This window comes from Psammomys obesus, unplaced genomic scaffold (assembly GCF_907164565.1).
Source record: "Psammomys obesus unplaced genomic scaffold, mPsaObe1.curated_primary_1811, whole genome shotgun sequence".
In the NCBI taxonomy this organism is placed as follows: Eukaryota; Metazoa; Chordata; class Mammalia; order Rodentia; family Muridae; genus Psammomys; species Psammomys obesus.
In genome coordinates this window covers 31,479,924-31,507,401 of record NW_026596046.1, presented here as the reverse complement: position 1 = coordinate 31,507,401, position 27,478 = coordinate 31,479,924, and the positions used below count along the sequence as shown (strand labels likewise).

At 47.7% G+C, this 27,478-nt stretch overlaps 1 protein-coding gene across 2 annotated transcripts in view; it reads right to left on the bottom strand.

Moving 5' to 3' along the window:
• The window catches only part of Tenm4 (teneurin transmembrane protein 4), a 697,438-nt gene that overhangs the window by 254,205 nt on the left and 415,755 nt on the right, over positions 1-27,478 (bottom strand). For both annotated transcript variants that reach the window (XM_055623346.1, XM_055623347.1), the window contains exon 7: positions 16,015-16,224. In XM_055623346.1, coding sequence (XP_055479321.1) covers positions 16,015-16,224 — 210 coding nt within the window. The remainder of the gene's footprint in view (positions 1-16,014; positions 16,225-27,478) is intronic.

Genomic DNA, 27,478 nt, shown 5'->3' with positions numbered 1-27,478 from the left:
GGAGGCTTGTGGCCTTCCAAGTGCAGTGAGAGCTACACCAGACCTTTCACCTAATGAACTGTTGTCTTCAGAACCTGGTGAAAGGATTCTCTCCTCCTGGCCAAGCAATTCCGTGAGTTTTAGTTCTAGCCCCACAGAATGAGGCTTATGCACCTATCCTTAATGAGCACATTGCAGGGGACAAGCCCTAAGCTTGCTTCAGTGCAAGCATGCAGCAGCCCTCAATCTGGCTCAGGAGGGCCCTGAAGGAAGGCAGTGATTTCATCCTCTAGTTTCTAGGCTGTTTCCCAGAAGCCTGAGGGACAGTCCAAGCAGCATCCTGACTTTTGGAAGGAGTGAGGCAGAGCTGGAGAGGGCACCCTGGTGTGGTAGTGAGGTTTTGGAGTAGGTGTGAGCAGGGTACTCCTTTCTGTCCCAGGTAGAGTAGTGTAGAGATTAAAGTGAAAATGCTGATCCCACCTTCCAGGGCCAGGAAACAAGCTCAATTCCCTTCCCGCCCTCATCTGTCCTCTTTAGATATTACTTCCTCTGTGCATCAAGAGACATTTGCACTCAGCAAATTGACACCATTTAATTGCCACTCACAAATTCTCATCTGTCTGGAGAAGTGGAAGGTGTCAAGGCACATCCAGAAACTATTTTTTCCCTTAACAGGAAACCTCTCAGATCTCTGGTGATAGTGTAGATAGGATGGCCCATTGGATGGTTTGAGTGACCCAAGAATCCAGGAGCCATATTAACGTCAAAACTACAGTCATGAATATACACGCCCAAGGAGCTGAGGCTATGACTCCACTGGTAGCACTTTAGCCTAGTGACCATGAAGCTCTGGGTTTGATCACCAGGATCATACAAACTAGGCATGAGTAAGCACACCTGTAACCTGTAACCCCAGCAGTCTGAAGGTGGAGGAAGGAGGATGAGAAGTTTAGTGCCACCTTCAGCTGCATGGAACGTTTGAGGCCAGCCAGGGACACATGAGACCCTGTCTCAAACGACACAAGACCAGAACGCTTGACACCCCAATCAGAAAGCTAACAGAAGGTAAGCAAATGTTCCTCCCATCTTCTGCTCTGTACTGGAAAAGCCTCTATGTAGTAAGCACCCGGTTTACCAAGTATTTTATTCACAACACGTCTGTTCACAAACAACCTCTGGGGACACCTGCTGTAAAAGGGTGTGAATGTGCCTGTGGCACAGGTCTTATTGAAGGACGTGCTGGTAGGGGCCACCTCCCCACATCTGCCTTCTTACGTACTCATGTTGCTTCAGGCCCTGTCCCACAGAAGCCAGCAGAGCAGGTAGGTGGCTTTAGTGTTAAGGCAGGGGCAAGTCCAGATGACTCAAGAGACTTTCTGGTACAGAAGTAAAGGAGAGCTGGGTCAGAAGTGCTAGTCGTTTGGGATGAAGTGGCTGAGTCTGTCATGTTTTGGATTAAATAACCAAATCTGTTCCAAAGCCATGTGGGTGTCAGTCCTGAAGCTGCAGCGGGAAGTTTCCTCTGCTCAGTGTCCCCCAAGTCCCTTGACGCTCCCAGAGCTTGAAGGAAGCATCTCAACAGCACCCTCAGAAGAGCAGCAACACAACACACTTTCATCATGGGGGTGTGGGGTTGTGGGCAGAGCTTTGGAGGCTGTGCTCAGTCCTCCTGCCCAAGAATAACTCTGGAGAGACAGATCTGGCTCGGAGAGAGCTTCTGATCTCTCTCGGATTTGGGACTAACTGTGGTTCTGTCCATTAAATGCCTGGGCTAGAGTCTCATTAAGCAATCACTGCCCCCTCACAACTGGGTTGTCAATGTCACACCCTGTTGCCCTGATGAAGCTACTGAGACTCAGAAAGGTTTACTGGTCTGTTTGGGCCATTCCATCCGTAATTAGCAGAGGTGGGTGACGCTCCAAAGCCTCTTTCTGCTTGTCTGACACAAAACAAAATTCTGTCTGTGTGAGTGTGTACGCACGCGTGTACGTGTCATTTTTCCTGACTTTATCTTCCACTAAGAACTGTACTTTGAGAGCCGGAGAGATCATTCAGTGGGAAAACATGCTTGTTTTCATCCATATGACACACACGTGTGCACACACATGGATAAGGAAATCAAAGTAAAAAAAAAGACCTTCTTTGATGACATTTCAGATAAAAACAGAAACCTTAAACAACTACCTTGTCCATTTCTGTGTTTCTTACACACCTTGGCACAGTCAGAAAGTCAATATTGAGTGCCCCGTGCACTCAATAACGTACTATATATCCATGTGGGCTGCCAACTATGTACTAAATATTCTTGAGGCTGGAGCCTAGAGAGGGAAACCAACATATCTAAGGCCACACAGCAGCAGGGATACAACTGAGAAACACGGAGCCCTGGCACAGCAACGGCCCCCGCCCCCTCCCGTGTGCAGCCACAGAATGTAGAAGCTTCTGGGTCTGATTGGATTGTGGTCTGTGGGGAGGGGCATAAACCAGTGCCCTTGGGGCCTGGCTGGGAAATCAGAAGGGGACAGAAAAGACTGGGCCCAACTGCTTCCTCCTTAGCAAACTTTTCAAAGGAAAGCTCGCCTTTGCAGCCCAGAGCTTTTTCGTGTTTCAGCTCGTGCTGAATTGTTTTATGCTGCAGCCATAAACCTCTGACAGAGAGGGTGTGGGGACGGGGCTGACCCAGGTTTAACTATGGCCGGGCCACTGTAAAGCTGGGGTTATGAGGCTCACTGCTGGTGCCAAGGCAGTTTAACAAGTATGAATGCACATAATTCCCTCCATCTCTGCCTCAATGTAGAAGAGCTGTTTCGGGGTGGGGCTCCCTGCACCCCTGACAATGTGGTTCCTATTACCAGCTCTAGCGCCTTGCTGAGGTCCCCCTCCGTGCCCAGCCAAACTCCTTTCAGCACACTGCCCAGCTCTGGATCCTCTGTAAAGCTTCAGAGCATTTCTGATTCCCAGCAGACAAGGTGATGGACGAGTGGGTGTTCTCTTCAAAAGGGCCTGCCTCACTTGTTCTCAGGAACCCTTTCCTGAACTCTGGTCTCTCTCCAACCCACACACAACCTCTACTCTTATTCTGAGAAATCTCGACTCTGGAGGAAATTTGAAACAGTACGAAAACATCCCTACATACATTACCTAATTCTGTCCTGGCTAATACGTTGCCATGTTAGAGTATCTATATGTCATTTTTTTTTTTTTTTTTTGAAAGCAAGTTACAGGCTTCTGTACATTTCATATTAACATGCAGGCTAGGATCAGGATGCTCTGGGGCCTCCATATCACAGCACAACTAAGTAAATAAACAGTGTTCCTGCAATGTTACACACATACACAAACACACACACACACACACACACACACACACACACACACACACACACACACCGTAACTAGAGAATCCCACATTCTTCCTTACAGCTTAAATAAGATCAGATCAGATTGTAAGTGAAATTTGGTGTATTTTGTTGGTCCCTCTTAATCTAGAGGTGCTTCACAGCTAGCCAAATACCCATAGTCCCTCTTTTTCTAAGCAGTCAGGCTCTTGCCTGTAGCCTGCCCAGTACCCTGGGCTGGCCCATTGTGCTCTCACGCTCACAGTAGGTTTGGCATCTTTGGTGAGCCCATGTGTGGCGTGACCGGTGCTGATTCTGTTTCCTGCCCTTTCATTTCGTTCTTGACTCTCTCCTCCTGCTCTTGCAATGCTGGTAGAACCCTGGGCCTTGCGTATGCCAGGCAAGCACTCTACCACTGAGGCCAACCCCAGACCCTGTGCTTCTTATGGCACCGCTCGCAGCCTGCTCCACCATGGAGCTCTGCCGGACACTGAGTCCTCCCTGGAACTAGCTCCCTACCCGGTTCCCCCCTCTGTAATTAGAAAGCAGTCTGCAACACCCCACCAGCTCTGTGAGTCTGTCATCTAACGTGCCTTTGCTCTCCCTTCACCATCCACCCTTCTGGGAGATCAGCCTCCAAGCCCCGAAAACATCCCAGTCATGGTCTCCGGGAGCCAGCCAGATGCCAAGGTCAAAAGGTATTTTCACAGTTGCCTTTTCCCACTTGTCTTAAGTTTCTCTTTAATGAGACTTAGAAAGCTAGAAATTGAACATATTACAAGGTAATGCGTAGATGTGCCTTCTTGACCCCTTAGTGGGGTTGCACATTGATGCTTAGGCCCCTCGCAGAGCCTGGGAAGGCAGACATGCCATAAATATTTCAGGTATCTCTGCAGAATGAGTGAATGAGTGAGTGAGTGAATGAACAAACACATCAAGGGAAAGTCCGCACTGAGCTAGGCTTTGAATCCTAGCTCCCAATTTTCATACAGAGGGTAAGTTTAATCAATAGTTTTCCTATTTTGAAAAAAACAAACAAACAAACAAAAAAAAAACAACAGAACATTAATACTCAAAATGCTTATTAAATAGCATCTTATTTGGAGGCTGATATAGGGTTTGGGGAGGGCTGCAGTAACTCGCTAGTAAGGCCAGTGAGGCCGATAAGTTACTTTGCTGGAAAAGCGCTTCAGAGGAGGAGGAAAGGGTTGAACTCTGGAGGGCCATGGCTGCCGGGAGAGAAGGCAGAACTGGAATCTGCAGCAAAAGGAGCAGCTGGAAACTAGTCTCGGCTGGCTAGGTGTGGGCCCCTGGGCAGGACGGGTGAAGGCGCATTATTCTGTTCCACTCTCATCCTTTGTCACCACAGCACTCTTTGATGAGGCCTGTGCATTATCCCAGGGCTTCTCCTGCTGGGCTGGGAGCACCCCTTGCTGATGAGCAGAGCTAATGGGGCACAGAGGGGGCAGAGGCCTCCTGTGCCGGGAGGGACTTGGGGCCAGGCTGATGAGTGATTTCATGACCTGAGAAGCCAGCCCATTGTCCAGGCCTTGAGGGGCCCCTGCCCCCTTGCCATTAACTCACCTCAGGATAAAGGCCATCACCAGCTCAGACAAATAAGCGGCTCAGCCAGACCTCATGCATCATCTTGTCACCCACACAGGGGCTCACCAGGGGTGTCTTAGTCTTAGAGCTCAGAGCGCTGGTGTGCAACTCAGCAACTTCCATTCAGCGGGCTTCTGATCAGGGTTTGGTGCCAAAATGCACACGCAGCTCTGCCCCCCACCCCGCCCCAGGCATGGGGCCTAGAAAGGAAACCTCTGATCTGCTTTGGGGGTTCCCCTAGATCCTGTGGCTTCCTGGGGGGCTGTCAAGAAAGGAGGACAAAGGCTGTTAGATGACCAAAGAAGGGACCCAATGGGGCAAGAAGAGACTGGGCTGAAAGGCCGGGCGCACTGGGCTGCGGCATGCCACCTGCTGTCTGTGTGACCCTGAAGATGGCCGCATCTGCTTAGTTCGCTCAGAGCACCATTAACAAGAACAATGACTACAACGGAATTTTTCTTTTCAAACTTGACACCAGCCGGGTGCTTTGCTAACACTTCACATCACATTCTAACACGAGGGGAAGGAGGAAACTCAGAGGTTGGACCATTCCCTAGCCAATTATAGCTAATACAGCAATGAACCCATACTTCCCGTCTCCTTCTCTAGAACCTTCTGGTCTCCTGGCAGATTCATTTTGGGACAGGATGGGAGGAGGCCAGAAATGGCAAAGCACCCAGCAGGACACTTATGCCCTGAGGTGCTTGGTGATGGGACTTGTCTGCCACATAATCTGAATGTGACTTCAAGCCCTGCCTGATTCCTGGAATTTCACCCTCACTCAGGGGGCTCTGGATACAGGGTCCAGGGCACCACCCCTGTCTACTGATGGTGCTGCTTACTCCACCCCTACATCAACCCCAGGAAAATGGAGTTTGCCAGAGGGATGCCCAAGAGAAGGAAGAAGGTGGAGTGGATGTGGGCCTCAATGGTGGACCTGTCATACTAGCACAGAAATGAAGAGAGCCTCTCTTCAAGGGTTCCAGTGTCTCTTTCACATTGTTGCTCATAGAAGACAGAGGTGCAGTTGGACCAGAGCTTACATCATAGCAAGAACAAACAAACAAATAAAAAAAACCAAACCAAACCAAACCAAAAAAAATGTACAACATACACCAGGAAGAGACTCTTATGTGGATGAAACACTTTTAGATGCTGGGAGTATCTGGCTACCTCTAGGCCACTGACATGCAACATGCCAACCACCTGTGCGAATGTAAACGATACAGGGATCCTCCCGTTTGCACAGAACCCCTGCAGCTCTACCCCTCTAAGCCCCTTTTTTTCTTCAGTGATACCTGCCTGCTTCAGGGCTGAGCTGCTGAATTGTGAGTCTATCTCCCAGGGGTTGGGGGTAGAAAGGTGTGTGTGGGGGGAGCTCTTCTCCATGGGCCCTAGCACATAGTTGGTCCTTGACCATGATTTGCTCAACTGAATTGTTTCTGAAGGGTTCACAAACCTCTTTCTTTCCATATCAGTCACATCAGACCCTCCCCTGGTCTCACTTTAAAACGAACAAGTACATAGAAGCTTTTGCTCTCAGCATTGTGGGTAATCAGCAGCTGTGGGCCCTGTTGCTGGGCACAGGGGATGCTGTCTTAAGAAACAGTTAAACATCAGACACAGGGATGAGCTTTCACTGTGGGAGCGAGGTCTTGCGCCACCAAGATTGGGTTTGGGAAGTATTGCCATGGTTGAAGGGAGGGCTGGGAGGGAGGCAGCAAGCCAGAGAGGATGCTACTGCCGTGGTTCAGGCATGGATGTACTGAGAAGCACTATGAGTGAAGAGAGGGGGTCTGTAAACTCAGCAAACAGGCTGGTAACGTCTCAGCTTTTCATTTATTTTCAGGGTGACAGCAGACAGGTGATCAAACTTCAGTTCAGCTACAATAACTTTTTACCCTGAAAAACAACAACAACAACAAAAAACCCCAAATACCTCTACGTGTTTCTAATAAATAGGAGAGGCGGCTAAGGGGAGAGCAGTGGGCCTGGAACTGAACGATAGCCTGTTCTGCCTCTGAGACAGCCCCAGGCTGCTGTCCTTAGTCCCCTATCATAGATGGCACTGGGTGAGACAGGAAAGCTCCTGAGGTCACACAGGTAGCTGGGAGCAGAACCTTGTTCTCATCAGGTGTGTATCTCAGAACTTCCTCTGGGGTACAGAAAGAGACATTTCTGGAAGTATAAATATACATACTATTATCAGGAGCTGTTGCTACAGCTTTCCAGAGTTATTTATAGAAACATGATCTACCAGGAGCGAGGGAAAGGGGCATAAATGAATTACCAGCCTGTTTCCTCCCCTTTCAACTCCATGGGGAAGGCCGCTGGCCAGGAGGAAAAGGCATCATGATGCCAGACCAATGGGAACCAGGAACAGTGGAGTAACTATGACCAGGAATTCAGCAATGGTGATGTTTCGACAACCGCTATACTGTGTTTGTTTAGCTGCTGCCTTGGGCTCCATCCCTCCCTCCTTTATAACCTGAAATCTTTGGAAGTCACGGGGGGTGGGGGTGGGGGACACATTCGTGGTGATGGTGTTTTGGTGGGGGAGGGGTACCAGCTGAGGACTCCTGGGCAGAGTTATTGATTGCTGTGACTATTCTAAGCCTGGAGGGGAAGGAGTGAAGGAATGTGCCTCCTTTCCAGGCTATCTGGACCCTTCTGTGCTACAGAAGGGCAAGAGGGAAACCAATTTTCACTGGGCATCTCTAAGAGAAAAAACAGTTTGTTCTCTCATTTATGCAGCAATCATGTGGAGCTAATAAATCTGACGCTAGAAGAAATAGGACGTGAAGAGGCTGAGCAGATTCCACATGGCCACTCATCACAGCAAGGATTCACGGACATACACACCCCTCCCCAACCCATCTCTCCTTACCCTGGCTCTACACTGTGCCATTTCTGGTTCTTCTAGCCTTGTAAAGTTGTTGCATCTCAAACACCTACATAAATAATGGCAGTTCATAGGAAGCCACATGGTTTCCTGGTCCACACTGAGAACCATTAAGCAGTAATAGGGGATCCAGCTGAGCTCAAAGCACCCAGCTCAGACCTGATGACAGGGGCAGAGGGCCAGAGACAGAGGGGGAGGGTGGGAACAGATGGCTTGCAAAGACCAAGCTTAGGAAAGGGAAGAAGACTGGGTGCCAGGAGCAGCCGGAGACATTTATTCTCAAGGCGGGAAGGCCGCGAGGGGTGGCATTAGACGCCCAGACAGCGGTCTAGAAAAGGCTGCGGAGTGGTATCCCCTGTGGATGGTCTTCAATGTCTGCTGAGAACCACCATTAAGTGTTTCTCCCACGGGGAGGGCTTCCTTCTTCAATCCTTTTCATGAAGGGATGGAGGAAATCTCAGCTCGGTACCGAGTGCGTGCTTTAACATTCCACGCTTGCCACTGTCCCGGCTTAACAAAGAGGCAAGGCTCTGCTCCACAGCCTGGGGCAGGTGAGCTCTCAGCAGAACTTGATAAGCTGCTTCCCTGTGTTTATTTTTACAGCTAGCCTCCATTTATGCCCAACCACATGCTTGTACCACCACACAATAAAGATTTATCTCTTTATTATTTATACATCATTCTGCCTGCGCACCAGATTTCACTATAGATGGTTATGAGCCACCATGTAGTTGCTAGGAATTGAACTCAGGACTTTTGGAAGGACAGCCAGTGTTCTTAACCTCTGAGCCATCTCTCCAACCCCCCACAATCCCCTCTTAAAACAAGGAAATTCAGTTAAATTAAGAAAAGTTTGGGGGAAAAGGCAGTCTAAAAGAACACAAATAACAGTGTAGGTGAGTGTGATGCTAGAGTCTACCCTGTGACAGGGACACAGAAACAAACAGGCCTGGAAAACGTCGAATGAGTCCACTTCTTTCATTGCCCAGGCCTGAAGGGCAAGAGTCCTGTAGGGGTGGCACAGGAGGTCAGATACGGGCTGAGGGGGTCACGCAGGTGTCTTGATTTGCAGTCCCCTCATGCCAGCCCTGGGTCTGGGTAGCCCCGTCAGCTGAGGTTTGTAACTGGACAGCAAGCTTTGCTGAGGGCAGTGCGTGTCACAGGCTGGACTGACTGTTGTACAAGTCGAATGAACCTCAAGCTGCCCCTCTGCACGCCTTACCTCCAGCACACAGCGCTCACTGAGCCCCAGGCTCTGCCGTCCTTGAGGCTCTGTGGATCGAAGAGTGAAGCTCCAAAAATGTGAGCAGGCTTTGGGAAAGGGGTTTGCAGTGGAGAGTAGTTATGCTAGCTTCCTCACTCTCCATGGCCTCCTTCCAGGCTCCTCTTTAACAGCCTGGGCACCCGGCTGTCAGCAGATAGCTTCAGACGTGTTCTGCTGTAAATGAGGACTCTACAGAGGCAGCCACTAACATATCAACGGGAGCACAAAGCGGCTCTTTCCACATGGAAAAAGTCAGGACCCATGGCTCAGGTGCCTCCACGTGGGGTGGCCTTGGAGACCTGAGATGCAGCCAAGCCACACACGAAATTATTCGTGCAGTTTTTACAACTGAATTTAGGGAAACTAGTGGAAAAGGAAGTGGCAGGGGCTACATTCTAGTCACGTGAGTGTCCAATTAGAGGCCCCTGGTTCTCCCACGATACTGATACTGGGTTATATTAATTCAAAGTGTGACTTATTTACTTTGTAGGGTCAGGGAGAAGCCTTACCTCCTAGAAAGCCAAAGTGGCAATTAGATTATAGTCACCGGAGTTTGCCCGAGGTAACGCATGAAAAAGGGCTTTGTAAACTACATAAAATAGAAGTGACCCTAATAAGGTGTCCCTGCTGCCCCCAATTAGGGGGCATAATATTTTGTTCCTGGTGGGGGGCATAGGTGAGCCCTGGTCTAGTTAGGGGAGCACCTGGTGGGGAAGAAAGAACACAGAAGCTGAGGCCACACTGTGAATCCTGACTGCACGGGGGCAGGTCTCTATCTCTGTGAATTTGCATGGCCGTGGTGTGACGTGCAAGGGGTGCCAGCGGGAAGGGAGAAGTGGGGACACTAACTGGGTTTTCATTATAGTTGTGCTTTTTCAAGTTTGAACTTCGGAGCCAGGCATAGCCAACGCTGGCCTCCTCCACAGTCTCGAAATTGGGCCAGGAAATAAAGCACCGGCAGAAGTGGAATGTGTTTCAAAGACAGCGGGGCATCCAAACTTCACTGTTTCAGGAGAGATAGGCCAGCCTGCAAAAATGCTTGTCTTATAAAGCGAGGACCTAAGTTTGGTTTCTAGCAGCCACACACCAAACTCAGTGCTGTGGTGAACACTTAAAAATCACAGTGCCCAGGAGGCAGAGACAGGGACCCCTCGTTCTCAACGACTGGCCAGACACATCTAATTGGTGAGTTTCAAGCCAAAGAAAGAAGGCAACACTGCTAAGGATGGCACTCAAGACTGTGTTTGACCTATATGTCCACGAGCACGTGCACATCCACACACATGCCCACGCATGTCAAACAACATAACAACCCTGAAGCTGAGAATGAATGTGGGTATGGGTAGCCATGACTGTAATCCTAGCACTTGGGAAGCTGGCGTAGGGGGATCACAAGTTCAAAGCCAACCTGAACTACGCAGCAAGGCCACGTCTCAGAAAAACAAACCAGACCAAAGGAAACCACACCAGCCAGTCAGCCAGCCAGCCAACCAACCAACCAACCAACCAACCCATCAACCTCGTTCAGTTGTAAAATTCATCTTGAACTGACATGAGGTCTGAAGTCAGTCTCTCTCTCTCTCTCTCTCTCTCTCTTCTCACTAGTATAAACTATTTGTATGCTTTACTGCAGAGATGGGCATGTGCTGGGTGATGGGAAGCATTTCAGGACAAGTACACAGTATGTACTCTATTTACTCTGTGAAATCTCAAAACACTGGTATCTGCAAGGCATGTGGTTCCAAGCGTCCATTTACTTAATAAAACCTTTCTGCTTATAACACTCTTCACCTCCATCTCTCTGAACAACATCCACCAACACTTAACATGTCATTGGGGATGAATGAAGAGAGGAAGGATTCGATTTTGTCTTCCTAGCAGGAATAAGAAGCACGAATTGGCTTCCCCACACAGCTTGGGTCATAGGAATATTTTTACCAACAAGTGTCTTTTGATGCAAGAAGAGTTGAGAGAAGCAGTGGACAGAACTGGCAGAGAACTTCACATACCCCAGCAGACTTTCGTCCTGGGAACATGTCAAACAGGCAGACCCAAGTCCCGTGACTTCATGGGTTCCACGAAATTCATAGCAGTGGGGAGAAAAGCAACCTGGCTGGGCACATCCCTCTGTCGTTAGATGCAGGCCTCATCTTGCCTTCTGATGTCACAAGTTGACTTAAAAGGACCCAGCACGCTCTCCTGGAAACCCTGCAGAGGTTCTAAATTAAGTTGGATTTTTTTTTTTTTTTTTTTTTTAAGAAAACACTTTTTAGAAGGAGCTTGTATGCATAGCAGTGTTTCCCATTTAGAAAGAAAAACAAACACTCCTCTGCTGGATTGGAAGTCAAAACAAAAATACTCCCAGCTGCCTAAGACCTAAGCAAGTCAATGAAAATGCCAAACAACCTTGCTGCTAGCCAGTGAGGCCTTTTCTGAGGCCAGGCAGGAAGGGCCTGGAGCCTGGAGGAAGCCAAGGACACATGTAGGGCTTTGCTTTGGTCTGATTCATCTATGAAGCCCTTAAATTCCCCATAAAAATATAATACAAAGGCTCCATGTTAATGGTCTCAAGCAGGCCTAGAGTTCAAATCTGAGCTTGTTACTCAGCGGCCCCATAAGGCACAGGGAAAAAAGGGGCTCACTTGTCTGGGTCCCTGTTATTCCATGAGACTGAAACAGCTCACAGGGTAGAGAAGAGGAGTCAATAGCTCCCTAAGATAAAGAAGTTCCCTAGTGCTGGGTGCTTCACAAATGTTCGTAAGGTTAGTAACAGGAATCAAAGAACCTGGAATTCTTTAAAAAAAAAAAAAAATCCAGCCCAGCTCTAGTGGGATTCCTTTTATCTTTGGTCTTACTATGGATTCAGAAAGACCCAAATTTGACATTAGAAATAAGACCCTAGAGGAAGAAAGACCCTAGAGGCAAGTATGCTCTGGTTTTGAGTTTTTGTCTTCTACTGAGGCTGTGATTAAGTCACTGCCCTTATCTGTGGACCTCAGTTTCCCCTAAAGTGAAATGCAAATTAACTGAAGCCCAAAGACAGTAATGCCTCTGAAGGAAATGTGTGCATACAGAAGGTGCTCATTTGATGCATGTCCTCTCACCCTCCCTTAGGCTTCGGGAAGCTCTCCACAGCCTTCTCAAGGTTCTTTATTTCCTGAGCCTGTTAAGCCCTACCTCTGCATCTCCAAAGCCTCCTGCTTCAGAATTTAGATTAGTACAATTGATGAAGCACTGTTGATGCTGGACGTTTCTATGGGGTTAGGACAGGCATTTACTTAATCCTAACCACTTCCTGATCTCCTGGACTGTGACTGGTTGATATTTCGGTGAAATCTTTTCCTATTCACATGGGTGACTTCTGGACGAGTGCCCTGGGGAGGATTAGGGCTGTGATGACAGAAAGAGGGACTTGCCCTCTCTTCTCTTCCCTGGGGACAATGAGCTGCATGGAGACGCCCCATGCTTCTCTCTGCACTTTACATGGGGATTTCTGCAGGGCAGCTCGGAGGCCTCACACCCACGTCCTAGCACTGGCTGGAGCCGACACAGCTGCTGGTGGAGAAGAGCTAGAAGGCAGCCTGGGCCCTGGGAAGGCTGGTTCCGAGGGGCCAGCTCCTCCTCACCGCCTTTGGAAACCACTGGAAAGTGAGAAGCCTCTGTGCCGTCTCGCCCCGGTAGCCAGAGAAGCAGCCCGTATCATTTAAAGTACAGTGGGAATGAAGTCTCTGGGGAGCCGCCCTTTCGGAACTTAGCAGTTGACCTGCCTAGGGTGGCCTCGAGGAGCCTCAGCTCTGTGGCAGAGGGTGGTGTGTGGAGGTAGGGGTGTTTACCTACCATCTCTGTTATTTTCTGGTCCTGCCCAGGGCCTCTCGGGCTAGCAAAGTGCTCTACTCCTGACTTACATCTGAGATGCCCAGCTTTGTAGTTTTAAACACAGCCATGGCAGGCTGTCCTTGCCTTACATGGAGCAGCTGTGAGGGGATGGGGACCGTGCCTAAGGGGGCACACTGGGGCTCTGGCTCTGCAGCTTGTTCACTGGGTCATTTATTCACTTGTTAAGAGAACATTGAATAAAGAGCATTTGTCAGACCATGGACCAAGCCACCGAAAGTGGTTGTTTCTGGAGTACAGATCACATGAGAAAAATCACCTTTCACTTTTCTGGATCATCTGGGGGTGTAAACAAGCATCTTTGCTTTCATAATTAGCGAAAGCAATAAAGATAATTTCATTACAATATAGTCACGCCCCCTCCTTAAAAACGATAAAGCGTTAAAACAAGCACTTACAGGGTCCACCATGTTGTGGTCTGCTTGGTGTCATCTGCACCAGCAGAAGATTCCCATGTGTGGCTTCCGGGCCAGAAAAACACTTGGTGGGACACAGCAATGGGCTTTCATGGCACCTACCCCAGAACAGCAGCCAAGGCAGGACCCGGACTCTCCCTTCCCACAGGGGCACATTTACTAATGATGTTCAGAGTGACACGCTCAGACAAGGCCCTGGGGAAGGGATCTATAGTATGGCAAGGCCCCTGGGAAGCAGGAGCACATAGGAGCTGAGCTGAGCCAGCTGCAGGCCAAAGGCCTCCTGTCCTCCTCGCACATCAACAAAGTAACAGTGCCTCAGCCTGTCTCAGAACAACAGACAAAGCCGCCGCTCTTAGCTCAGATTAAGGGACTTTATCTCTTATCTTCTTCTTCTTCTTTTTTTTTTTTTTTTTTTTTTTTTCCTGCAAGGCTTATTTACACAGGAATGGATGAGGAACATCACCTACCATTTATCTATCAATCTATCTATTGTTCTATATGTGTGTACTGTTATATATACATATTTACACATGTAATTTTTCTTCCTCATTAAGCTCATGATGATGACTGGCATAGGCATGATCAGCGCCACATGACATTAATGAAATCAGAATACCTTAGAAACTGCCCCATCACTGACAAGATGGCCTGAGGCGAAACAGTGATTTGCCAAGGACAAATAGCCAGTGAACCATAGAGCTGTTAACTCAGACCTTTCAATCCTAGTCAAGGGTTCTAGCTTCTGTCCTCTTTAAGAATGCTCCGGATCAGAGGAAGCCCCAAAGATATGGGGCTCTGGGGTGGATGGCTTATGCAGAGTATGCAGGGCTTTTCTGTACATGCTCTGATTCAGCCCCTGGAAAAGCTCCAGGGATGCTCACTACGAAGCCTTTCACACCCTTCCATGTCAATGCCTATTTTGTGCCCAGGTTCCTAGGTATAAAGGAGTGGAATCAGGCTCCCCAGCTCCCATCCAGGAGTCTATGTCCATGTGTGCCCTCTGTCCAGAGCAGTCCTGGTATCAAAGTCTGCCCCACCTGACCCATTCTTTCCCAGCCAGCCATCATCTCCTACAGGAGGAATTTCCAGTTCTCTCAGGCAATGGGGAGGCTTCCTCTCAGTCACCCTGCCACCCAGCATGCTAGGCAACTCCTTTCCTTATCACCTTCAGCTGTCCCCCTTTGTTCCTGAGAGAAGAGAGGGCCTCTGGTATTTCTCTCAGCTACTGAGTGCTTCATGATGTGTGGAAACTATCACAGAGATGCTCTGTATGTCCTCTAAAGGGAAGTGGCAGCTGATGAGGTAAAGCTACCATTTACTGAACTCCTATCCCAGACCCCATGAAGCCGTTCACTGTGACCTCAAGACCACCTCGTCTGCTTTTATAGTTGAAGAAACTTGGGGAGTCAGTGAGACTTGTCCAAAGCCCTCGGCCACAGGGCTTGGATTGGGTGCAGAACTGTGTGGTCCCAGTATTCACAAACAACACTGCCTCATGCTTCTCTCCATCTGAGGCTCCTTTTCAGCATATAGCATAGAATGCAGTTTCATAAGGCACTTAAAACATTGACTTTATTTTAAATTATGTGTGTCTGTGTAGCTCTGTGTATGGGTAGGTGCTCATGTGTACAGATGTCTGCAGAGGCAGGGAACTAGAGTTACAGGTGGTTGGGAGTCACCTGACGTGGGTGTTGGGAAATGAGGTCTGGAAGAGCAGTATACACTCTTAACCACTGAGCCGTCTCTTTCGCCCAGGCATCTGTGAATAAATGCTTTGCCAACCCAATACACACCCTTCTGTGGTATTTGTTGGAAAAACCTAATTTCTTCTATCAGAACGGGGAAACTTTGGTGCCGTTACTGTGATCCCAAGTTCTCTCACATAGTCTGATATCCCCCTCTGCGGCTCGAATCATTGGCTGCGTCTGGACAGATGGGCATCTTGGGCCAAGTGTAACGGAGCAGGATCTGGGTGGTGCTCTTTCGCCACACCGTTCACACCTCTTCTACTTGAGGAAAGCAGAGGAAAGCGGAGAAAAGGAGCGAACGGTAGGCGGTGGGCAGATAATGCGGAAACCCAGCCATTCTGCCTGTGGTCAGAGTCAGCTCTGCGGCTCCCTGGAACTTCAGGGTAGAGAACTACAAAAACCCAGCCTTGGACCTCAGGCAACATTCTTTCTCTCCGTTTTCTTATTGCTGATGAGGGGCGCTGTAATACTCCTCCCTTGGTAGGCTCGTGAGGAGGATCTAAAGAAGCAACAGGTGACTGCGCCTGGCGCGGTCTCTCTGCACACAAGCAGCAAGCCAATCAGTGCAGCCCGTCCCTCACCCTCCAGTTTGGGTCTTTGTCTCTGCCAGATGTTTAGTCTCCTGCAGTCTGTGCACCTCTGTCTTATGCACCTGTCACGGAACAAAGTCTCCTCCATGAGGCAGAGAGACAGGAGCTGGCTACCCCCAGCCCACGGAACCACCCAGGTCCCTGCCTGCCCACAAGCCCCACCATGCAGCAGGCCACTCCGCCCCTGCAAGCTGCAAGCGGCCCAAGCACGCACAGTCCACCAAAAAAGAAAAGCAACAATCCATTAAAAGTTAGCAAAAGAGAGGAGCACTTACCGTTCGCTGCGACCCCCAGGCTGGTGGAGCCACTTTTAACTAAGAATGAATTAGGGACAAACTCTTCCTCAGAGTCTGAGTCCGGGGTTGGCTGGGCCACACCGTTGCCTAGCAACCGCCTCTGGCTCTCATTGGCCGGAGGGGAGGGGGGCGGGGAGGGGGACTGCTCAATGGGGGTTGATGAAGCAGATGAACAATGCAAGGGAGCACCTGCGGGCCACAAAGACAAACACAGACAGAAAAAAAATAATGAAAATCGATTTCGAGGCACACGGGGAAAGGGGGGCAACAAAATAAAACACGCATCAACGGAGGAGGGGTCTCTGAACGCTACGATCCACTGCACGTGTGGCCTGGGCAGGGGCTGTCCCTGAGCACAGAAAGTTGGTGCGCGCTCCTTCTGAAGAGCAGGGAAGGCCCACTGTGGGCCTAGCAAAGGCTACCTCAGGAACAGTAGGAGGGTCCTCGTTGTTTAGCCTTTCTTTGACAGAGGCCAGGAAGCTTGGAGGTGTCTACTGCTGACTGAGCCTTTTTACAGAACAAGAGGCTGCCCTCTACGAGCCACAGTGGCCTCTCTGGTAAAATGAGCAGCCAGGGGCTGGGTAAAGGCTGAGACCCAGCCATTCTGTGATGTCACTGAACTGAAATGATGTTCTTATTAGTGAGATTTGAATCCAACTTGCCTGCAACAAGTCCCGGGCCTCGTAAAAAACATAGTGAGAGCTGGAAAAAATGATCTAAGGCTCTCCTCCACCTTTAGTGGCTTACAATTTCAGCGCACCAGTGTTTTAGTTTTCAGAGGATCTAACAATTTTATGATTCTTGAGTTCTGACATTCTTCTCAAGCTTCTTGAAATCGAGAGTTTTAGAAGCCTTACCCCTCTATCCTCGGATCATAACGTAATGCCAGGCTCACACAAAGCACAGAAGAGGCATTTGCTGCATATTATTACGTCAGAGATCTGACAGATGAGCATCCTTATGTTTTGATAGTCAAAATGATAACACCCTGTCACATTAGGACACTGGCATTCTATGAGTTCCAAAAGGCAGCGACTCTGACTGAGTTTCTGTATTATAGGACTATTGCATAGTTCTAAGGTTACAGGTTTCCACAGCTCTAGGAGCAGCTTCCCAACTCTTCAGGAGGAGGGGCAGCCTGGGACACCCATGGTCTTGTCTGTGGGGGACCTTTCCACACATGCAGTGCATCTTGTACAAGAGTGGACATAAACACAAACACATACGAGTACACAGTACAACACAGGCGTCACCCACCAGCAAGGGTGGCTGTTTTCTCACATCTTGACTGGCAGACAATCGTACGAGACAATTGTACGTGGCCAACTCTGCAAAGGGACTTAACCTCGGGAAGCCCAGCCCAGATTGGTCATCATAACATTAGTAGGATCCTAAGACGCTCAGAACTTCTACTTCTGGGGACACATAACAGAACCCCCCTCCGCCCACCTCAGTTCATGGCCACCAAATCCAGCAGTGCTTTACAAATTCCACCACGTTAATGTCAACTCCTGAGTTTAGCTACATAACAACACTTCATAGAATTGTGTGTCTGTTGGCTGGTCCATTTCAGAGCTTCAAGGACAATGGAGGGAGTGGGGATTAATGACCAAGATACTTTCTTTAGGTAGCTTTTCATTCTGGGCTTTGGTTTCTTTATCCAAAAACTTTGGACTATAATTTCAACTGTCCAACCAGTATCGATGAGCCTTCCCTGACACACTCAGCAGCCAGTATAAAAGGGGTGAGCCCACCTTTCCCCGAACTGGCCTCCTCTCCCCTATCCGATGCCATTGTTTCCTCTGTTATATTTCAAACATCTGCAAGTGCCTCCAACACTAAAATATACAATACATCCTGTGGGCATGATTCACACTTAGAACGGGCTTCACAAGTTTAACAGAATTGAGGTTTACATCACTGCCTGCCATTTTATTAGTTCTACAGTTTTGGGGGAAATGACTTCCATTTGCCCATTTGAAAGCTGTCTACTCCCCATGCACTCTGATTTTTATGCAGTTGCTGTGAGTACTGTAGATGATCTGTGTGAGTCTTCAATGCACAAGAGCCTAGGGTCAGCATCCTCAAAACGTTTAGAAAATTGAACAAGGCTATCACATCAAGACCCCTGTTCATGACCCTTTCCCCCGCATCCCAGTTTTTGAACTACTTTTCTCTATGAGGCAGCATTTATTAAGCCTTTATATACTCATTTCCTCATTATTCCCCCCCCCCCCCCCAGTCTTCAATGAGAGCCTCCGATGAGCTGGGCCATACCATGTCAAGATGTTAAATTTCAGACCAAAACAAAGAAGCAGACTATGTTGTTCCAAGGTGTTTATGGCAGCTGCCTTGGTAGGACTGCCAAGGTTCACCAACTGCCCAGTTATAGAACCAAGTAAATTGTTCCATCTCGAACTTTAGGACCCAGGTTCAAGTTCAATCCTATGCATCCCTCAAGGCTTCCCACCTCCCTCTCTTTTCCTGTCTTGGTCATTCCTTGGGTTATGGGGTCTCTCAGAACACTCATCACTGACTGAGTTTCCTAACAAAAAAGGAGTCAAATTTTAGTAGGTTTGGGAAGTGTTTGTGAGGTATAGAAACTGCTAGAATTGTGTTTGTCACCTTCTGGTCATTCATTGGCAGTCATTCATATCAGTTATCTCCAAGGTAGAAGAGGATCACAGAATAACTTCCCAATAGTCAAGAAGATCGTAGGAAATATTTACATTGTCAACTCACAAATTTCAAGTTTCTATGTAGCATGTGTTTTACGATGCACATATCATAGCAACTGGAATATGTGGATGGAAAGGCAAGGAGTGAACCTTGGACTTACTTCTTTATTTTACTAGAGCAGTGGATGTCTGTAACTGTACAGCAAACAATGCTTCTTCCTACAGATACTGTCTACTGTCAGGCTGGAAGATGAGGAGCACAATGAGAGACCCCGCACTGATTAGCCAGTGGGAAGGTAGGGAAGAGGAGAGCCAGCGTGGGCTTTAAGCAAGGCAGAGGTGGGACAAGCCAGACAGAATGCCAATCCTACGTAAGGGATGAAAGGCTAGGGGGCTCATTTCATTTTGGAAGTGAGTAAAATTGCAATGAGCCATAGAAGGTTACAAGGGAGAGTTGGGATGTGGGGAGGGATGACCCTGGGGTCATCAGAAGAGTTTCCTAGTAACCCTTGAACATGAAGCCCTATAACATGGAAGATGTTATGCAAAGAGTGCTATGCCGATCTGACAGATATCACTCAAAAAGTGACAGCTGGCATACACATACAGAACATGACAAAGGCTGTCGGTGTTGCCTCTTCTCTCCCTGCACCACTTTAATCACTCTACGTAGGTCGAGCAGCTTCCTCACTTCTAATGAACAGACATCAGTTACCCCTGCCCATAGAGCAAGTAAAATCCTACTGGGTCCCGAGCAGAGGAAGGGGCGCTGACAGGACCTAAGAGACTGGAGCCGGAGGGTCGAGGGCTCTATTGCAGCAGTACCACGTCCTGCATCTTATGGCAGTGACCCGTGTTTGTGTCTCCTACAGGCTTTCCTCCAGGCAGGGACTGTGCACTGCTCTTCTCTGCGCTCTGGTCCAGCCCAGAGTCTCACATCAGCAACAAGCTGCAGAACGTGTTCCCCTGGTTACTTGCTTGATTCCATCTCATTCTTTTACACGGGGCGGAAAACATGCAAATCTGGAGTGACCACCTGGTCTGGCGGTGTGTGTGTCAGGGGGGATTTGTATCTGCTGTTCTGCACCGATCAGTCCTGTCACTCTGCTACTATAACAGGTCTTCCTTGGAGAGGGTATTACGTGGCCGTGCTGTGGTCAGGCAATGGAGTACATATAGACTGAGGTCCACATCTGAGGAAGCAGTCTGTGGCCACGGCGGCAAGAGCTCTGGGCACTGTCAACAGAGAGTCTTCTTTCCTGGCACTTCTCTTACCTCTCACTGGAAATAAAACCTCCTAAGGGTCTCTCCTGGCCCAACATTTCAAAAGATGGAAGCAGGGGCAGGCAGTATAAACTTCCTGGAGTTGTTCAGAAGATTAAAGCAGACAATGAAAAAGATGCGGGACAGAAATGATTTCAGTCACAATAGGAAATCAGTGTCTTCCAGCACAGGAGAGGCTCCTAAGACCCTTATAGAAGGTATGATTTGGGGTAAATATATTAGGAGAAAAAAAAGTTAGCTAAAAGTGGAAAAAATATCTTTACACTGTCATCACTGTGTGAACAATTTTAAATTTGAGTATGCGTTTATATCTTTACTCTAATGTGTAATGATATTCTGGGGAAATCGGTCAGTGTGTTGAGGTCCTTGCCATCTAGCGTGACAAAACCTGAATTTAAGCACCAGAGCGCACGTGATGGAAGGAGAGAACAGACTCCTGAGAATTATTATTTGACCCCACGTACAAGCATTAGCAGATGTGTCTCCCCAAATAAATAACAAATAAAAACATCAAAATATTCTCTAATGAGCATATGTAGTTCTTTTCACCCTTTTAAACTGCTGTTTTTAAAATGCAGGGGAAATGGGGTAATAAGCATGAAAATATCTTGTGTCTAGTAAGTGCTAAGAGAGATGCTGGTCTTCACTCTGAATACAGATTTATATACTGTACTATATAGTAACAGAGCTAGGCATAAGTAAATTTTTAACTGAGCAGTTCTACTTCTAGAAACTTATGTAAAAATGACTTTTGAAAGATTTTAAAGGATGTTCTTAGCATACAACAGTAAAAAGTAAAACTTTAAAGAAAATTCTAAAATTGTTAAGCATCTTTATTTTTAAAAGCAAATTCATAGTTTTATAAAGTAAGGTATAGAAACGCAATGCCAGGGTAGACAGTTAGAGGTTGTATACTGCTTGTAAGCCAAGATTCGAAAAATAGAATAGAAACTGTGTGATGGCTCTTTTGGCCCTTAAAACACATGCAGAAATACACGCACACATATATAAACACACAGAGAGTCTAAAAAATTTTAATATCAGTTATATTCAGAAAGTAGAATTATGAAGTTTAATTTATTTTTTCCTTCCTTCCTTCCTTCCTTCCTTCCTTCCTTCCTTCCTTCCTTCCTTCCCTCTTGTTCCCTCCTTCCCTCTTTCCCTCTCTCCCTCTTTCCCTCCTCTTCTCGCCTCTTCTTGCTTGTTTTCTGTAAGACAGGTCTCACTCCATAGCCCATGCTTGCCTAGTATTCACTATGCAAGACAGACTAGCTTCAAACTCAAACTCATGGCATTCCTCCTGCTTCAGCCTTGCTGGGACTATAGGCATGAGCCATCGTGCCTGACTTCTTCATTGCCCGTTCTTTTCAAGAAACAAATTTAACAGTCAGATTTGAAAACAAACAAACAAACAGTAAAAGTTATTTTAAAGTGACTATAACACACACAGAAATCCAGCTCAGGAGACAGTTCTCACCCTAGAGCCCTGCTGGGAGGAGCTGGTAAGAACGACATCCTGCAAGTCCCAAGCTCAGGCAAGTAGTGCAACCCAGGAAACCTTCGGGTCTCAGGCTTCTAGCCCAGCAGCTCCCGCTAAGTCAACCACCCCCACAGCATTTGTTTTCAGAAGCAGGTCCTGGCCATCTATCTCTGTGACTTACGCTGGGAAAATGGTCTTTGGAGACAGGACACAGTAAATTACTCAGGCTCAAGGCATTTGATCTTCTCTTTCCTCCTCATAAGTTTCCCAGGAAGTCTTTCTTTCTTTCTTCTTTCTTTCTTTCTTTCTTTCTTTCTTTCTTTCTTTCTTTCTTTCTTTCTTTCTTTCTTTCTTTCCTTCCTTCCTTCCTTCCTTCCTTCCTTCTCTCTCTCTCTTTCTTCTTTCTTTCTTTCTTTCTTTCTTTCTTTCTTTCTTTCTTTCTTTCTTTCTTCCTTCCTTCCTTCCTTCCTTCCTTCCTTCCTTCCTTCCTTCCTTCCTTCCTTCCTTCTCTCTTTCTTTCCTCATTCATGAAGAACAGAGCTCTGTTTTCATGGGCTTACCCAAGGAGTGGCCTTCTCCTCCACACTGAGAAGATAGCCCTGGCGTCCTCCTGATCTTCACATGGGTACGAACAATCTGCCAGTTAGTATGCTGTGTGGCACAGCAATATTTAAGGAAGACGTTCATGTGTTTTACATGATCTCTATTGTATTGGAGAAATAATTCACATGTCATACAAGCCACCCATTTCAAGGACACCACCCAGCAGCATTGAACTCACTCATGGAGCAGTGGGACCGTTAATATAATCCATCTTAGAATATTTGCGTTATCCACAATGAAGTACCATAGCCATCTGCAGGCACTCCTCCTGATTCCTCTAGACCCTCTTGCTTGGGGCAATCACAGATCTGTTTTCCATCGTCACGGTTTTGCCTATTCTAGAATTTTCAAGGAAATGAAATAATATATTCTGGGCTCTCTTGTGACTGGCTTCTTTCACCGTACATGTCTTTAAAAATTTACTCACATCTCCCTGTGTTGCCAGATAGCACTGTGTTGTGTGGGTAAGAGACATTTTGATCATATCAAACCCCGCTTGTTTCCCTTCTTGACTATTATTACTGGCTGCTAAAATCTTGCACATGAGGTTTTTGTGCAAGGAGCATGTTCTCATCTCCTTTAGGTGTGGAATCGCAGGATCGGGTGCTGTCCTAGTCAGCTTTGTCAACTTGGCATAGCCTAGAATCACTTGAGAAGACAGTCTCATCTGAGGAATTGCTCAGGTCAGATCGAACTACGGGCATGTTGTGGGAGGTTGTATTGATTGTTAATTAATATAGAAGGGGTGGATCTTATTCAGCGCGTGTGCACACAGCCAACACAGTGATCCCGCACAGTTGGAGTCTCTTACATGTTTGAGTGGATCCCATTCCCTGTCAGAGTGGATCTCACCTTACTAAGCTCCTAATTCAAACAGCACTGAGCTGTGAAAGTGTTTACAGTTTATGCACGAGCTTAACCCATCCTTCTCCCTCTATGGATAGGGGGACTGAGGACAGTTGACACGATTTGTGCAAGGACACACAATTCCAGTTGTAAGGGGTGAAATGAGACTCTAGCTCAGGGGAGGTCCGGTGAGTGAGAATGAGACCTAAAGCTCAGATTTCAGACAGGTTGCTTCATCTCTTAAAAACTCAGGATGTCAAGATCTGGTCCTACTCAATATGGGTCTCATGAAGAAAAAATGAATACATATGAATCCAGCAGGTGATCAATCCTGTTCTCTCTCTCTTTCCCCTCTCCCTTCCCTTCCTCCCCACTTCTTCCCTCTCATCTCCATTATATGGCCCTAAGGCAGTTCTATTGGGGGGGGGGGGTTGACTGGGACTGCACACAGAGATAAACCCTGTCCTCACCCTGGAAGGACCCAGTCATTCAGGATGCAGGAGACAGAAATGCATCACACAACATAGGTGAGGCCAGGATGCAGAGGAAGGCAGGAGTGGTGAGGGAATACTGACGGCCCCCCATGACTGGCAGCTGCTCTAACTTCCAAGTCTCATCTATGGCCTGAGGCTTCTTTCGGGCTTTTGCAGCCCTTCCTCGAGTGGTATAAGATACTTTGTCTAGGCCTCTGGAAGCTAGGAATTAGGCTGGGGCAGGCCATTTTTCATGGAATGTGAGAGAAGAGGGAGACGCAAGGCCATCTGTATTATCTCCCTCTGTCTAAGAAGGCTGGCAAATGTGACCAAAGAGCCATTGAAGCTGATGGCAAACCTCAAACCGTCTGGCTTCAGAGTGAGCTCGGCTCTGTCAAGGAGGCTAGGGCAGCTTAACTTCTACACGGAGATGTGATTAAGAAAGCGCTTCCAAACAGATGCTCAAAATCATTTATTACTTCCTGGGGCTTTATTGCCAGATATTTGCCTTCTCCTACTCAATTTACACAGCTACAGCACTCTAGACCTCATAACTGAAGAAGAGGGTAACCTGATTTCCGGGCCGCTGCTTGGATGTGGGAAGTCTCAGACGCTGAGGGAAGTGGCAAGAGATGAGAAACCATGGGGGCAAAGAGCCAGTTACTGGAGGGTAGGGTGCTTACACACAGTAATTGGGCACCTACTGCGTGTCCAGCTCTGTGAAAGCCTTTTTCACATGAAAAATTACCTTCAGCCCACATATCCCCCCAAAAAGGTGCCAGATGAAGGTGCTAGATGAAGAGTGGGACGCTCAAGGTTACTCAGTGGATAGGGACCAGGCTGGGCCGTGGACCGTATTCTGATGTACCCTAAGTCCACGCTCTTAGGCTAGGCTGCCAGCAAGCTCCAGGGATCTGCCTGTCTCCAGTTCTTCAATGCTTGGATTATAAGCATCCCCCACTATGGGCAACACTTTTTATAATGTGTGTTCTGGGACTCACACTTAGGTCCTCAGGCCTATCAGTCAAGAACTTTATAGACTGAGCATCTCCCCAGGCCCTTTCACCTATCTTTTATTAGGCACCAGAAGAGCTTAAAAATATGCAAAATCAAGCCACTTTTTCAAACTGCTAAGCTGGAGAGATGTGGAGGTGGGCCTTGAACCTAGACCCTGAAGTCAGAGCTGGAGTTCATTCTGAACCTCCATGTTTCATGAGGTCTTAGAAAGGGAGTCAGGGATGACTGTAACCAATGAATTTGCTGAAAATCAACCAGGAAACAGAAAGAAGATAAAGAAAAGCTGCTTCTATACTTAACAGTTGGGTGTTTTCTAAATAACTATGATATTTCAATAAAAAGTTTTAAAAAGTAACAGAGAGCAGTGCATTCAGTGAATGGCATGGCTTGGAATGGCTTTTCCTGCTAAATGGACTAATTTGAAACAGCTTGCCCTAGGCTTGCTCACCAGGCCACAGCCTCTTGCTCCCATCAGACTTCCATAGTGATTCTTTTAACGTTAAGGGAAAGAATAAACACTACAAGAGCCAAGAGTTCCATAAATTCCTCTTCTGTCACTCCAGACCATCTTGAAAAATCATGAGAAACACTTAAGGGCAGTGTGGACAGGCAGTGAAATGGCTCCCTGGTCTTGTCTCCCAGTGACTCTATCTCATCCAGGCTAGGGGTGTCCCCGGAGGGACGTTCTCAAAAAAGATCCTTGAGCAGGTTTTAAGGACAAAAAAGAAAAAAAAAAAAAAAAAAAAAAAACCAGACTTCCTTTTTATTCTAAACTGCAGTGTATACAGAAAGGAGCTTTTGTGTGAGAAGGACATTTACCACACGCCTCTGCTGTGCTGGGCACTCTGTTGAGCTCCTTAGGCGTGCTTTGCCATACAGCCTTCACAAAAGCCATTAGTCTCCTCTCAACAAATACTATTTAAATCTGAAAGTCAGGACGTTGGCGGGGCCAGTGTATCCTTCCTCACCGCTGTGACAAAAATCTGACAGAAGCAGCTTAAGAAAGGGGAGGGTTTATTTTGATCCATAGTTTGAAGATAGAGTTCAACAGGATGGGGAGGTGTGGCAGCTGGGAGGTGAGGCAGCTGGGCACATCCTCCTCAGTTGGAAGCAAGGAGGTGATGCTGGTACTCAGCTTGCTTTCTCCTTTTATTCAGCCCAGAACCACTGCTCAAGGACCCACACAGTTAGGGTGTGTCTTCCAACTACACTGAACTCAGTCTACAAATTTCCTCACAGACACACCCAGAGATTGGTCTCGGGTGATTCTAGATCCCATGACATTGACTATCAATGTTAACCACCACAGGCAGCTCCCGAAGCCCGTACGCGACTCCTGCCTGACCTCCTAGCTAAGTGTCTGGCATTCCTTGACTTACGGCAATACTGCCTCAGCATCTCACTTTGCCGACCATCAGAGGATGCTCTCCATGTGTGTCTCTGTCTTCACATGGCATTCTTTCCACAAGGTCCTACTGAATTAGGGGCCCACCCTATCCAGGATGACCTCCTCTTAGCCAGCTCTAGTTACAGTGATCGGATTTTCTTTAGATAGGCATGTGCTCAGCCACTGCATGCTAGGATTTCATCCTATCTAGGTTTGTGAAACTGTGGGGTGGTGGAGGACTCAGTTTAACCCATAGAACCACCTTGTGGAGCTGCTAGCATAGAACCATCTTTGACAGATGGGTAGGCTGAGGCACAGAATGGCCAAGTCACTTGCTCAAGATCTATAGTGATAAATCCCAAATCAAACCTAGTTCTTCCCACAATACCTGAAGGGTGTCTTCTACAATGTTCTGCCTGGACAACATGGGGTTTGCTCAACTGGTGGCCATTCGAATGTAAAGGCATTCTACACACAGCTCTATGAGGTAAGTGTTATACCCATCTTACTCTGAAGAAACTGAGCTCCAGGCAGGCAGAAGTCATGGTGTTTGGAAAAGGACACAGTAGAGAAGACTGTCTACTCATGCTTCTTCTACAGTCTCACCAAGAGAACAATAGCATTGTGATAGGTGTTAGACACCAGAAATGGACCAAGAATTCAATACAATTGACTTGAACCTCAAGGCTTTCTGCCCATCTTAACATTGGGATGAGGGTGCAGAAATGAGGCTTTGAATACTTATGATTCTTTTAACAATAACAAAAAAAGCTCATTTGGAGAAAGATGAATTTATACTTTGGAAGGTGAAGGCACAGGACAAACCAGTTCAGACATTCTGGTCACATCTTACTTCCTGCTGTAGCAGAACCACAACATGGCTAGCAAAACTGTGTCTTGCTTTCTGGAGAGCAGAGAACAGAGAGATGCTGGTATGCAAAGCTGCCTCTCTGGCAAATTCTAAAAGACAAGATTCCTTGTCCAATTCCAAGGACTGCATTGGCCTTGGATTCATGTGGCTGGGAAAATGAGGGGAGAAAGAGGAGCCTGCAGAGTAGGATATTTCTTTGTGCTAAAGCATAGATTTGGTGGCTGGAGAGGCAGGTGTGTGCACACAGACCAGTAGTTCTGTGTGAACTGCCTTAGGTCCTTGGGCAAGCCGGAGAATGTAAGTAGCAGCTACAGGAGATGCCCAAGTTTCCTTCCGGAGGATTCTTCTACGCATGCGTCCTGCCCAGACTGTGTTCAGAGTTCCACAATGGTTCTAACCAATACTTCTTGGAATTGTGAACTTAGACTGGTCCCTTACCTGCCTTTGCCAAGTTCTCTGTTTAGTGGCCAAGCAAATGCAGAATAGGCCAATTCCCCACAGTGCTATGAGCCTGGACAGCCCAGAGCTGGCCCTTAACTCACAGGAAACTCAGTGTCCATTTTCTAATGGAGCTGCTGTTTTTGCAGAAGCCTAGCGGTGAGCTCTGAGGGGTCGGGCTAAGGAGGCGGTGGGGCACAGATGTGTGCTAAGTGTGCATGTATGGGCTGCACGGGTACAGGGTGGGTTGGTGCAGTCCCAGGCAGAAAGAGCTCCATCTGCTGAGGCTCAAAGGTAGGAAAAGGCACACTACTGTTAAGGAACAATGGGATGAGATGAGTGTGCCTGGAGAAGAGCTAGGGAGGG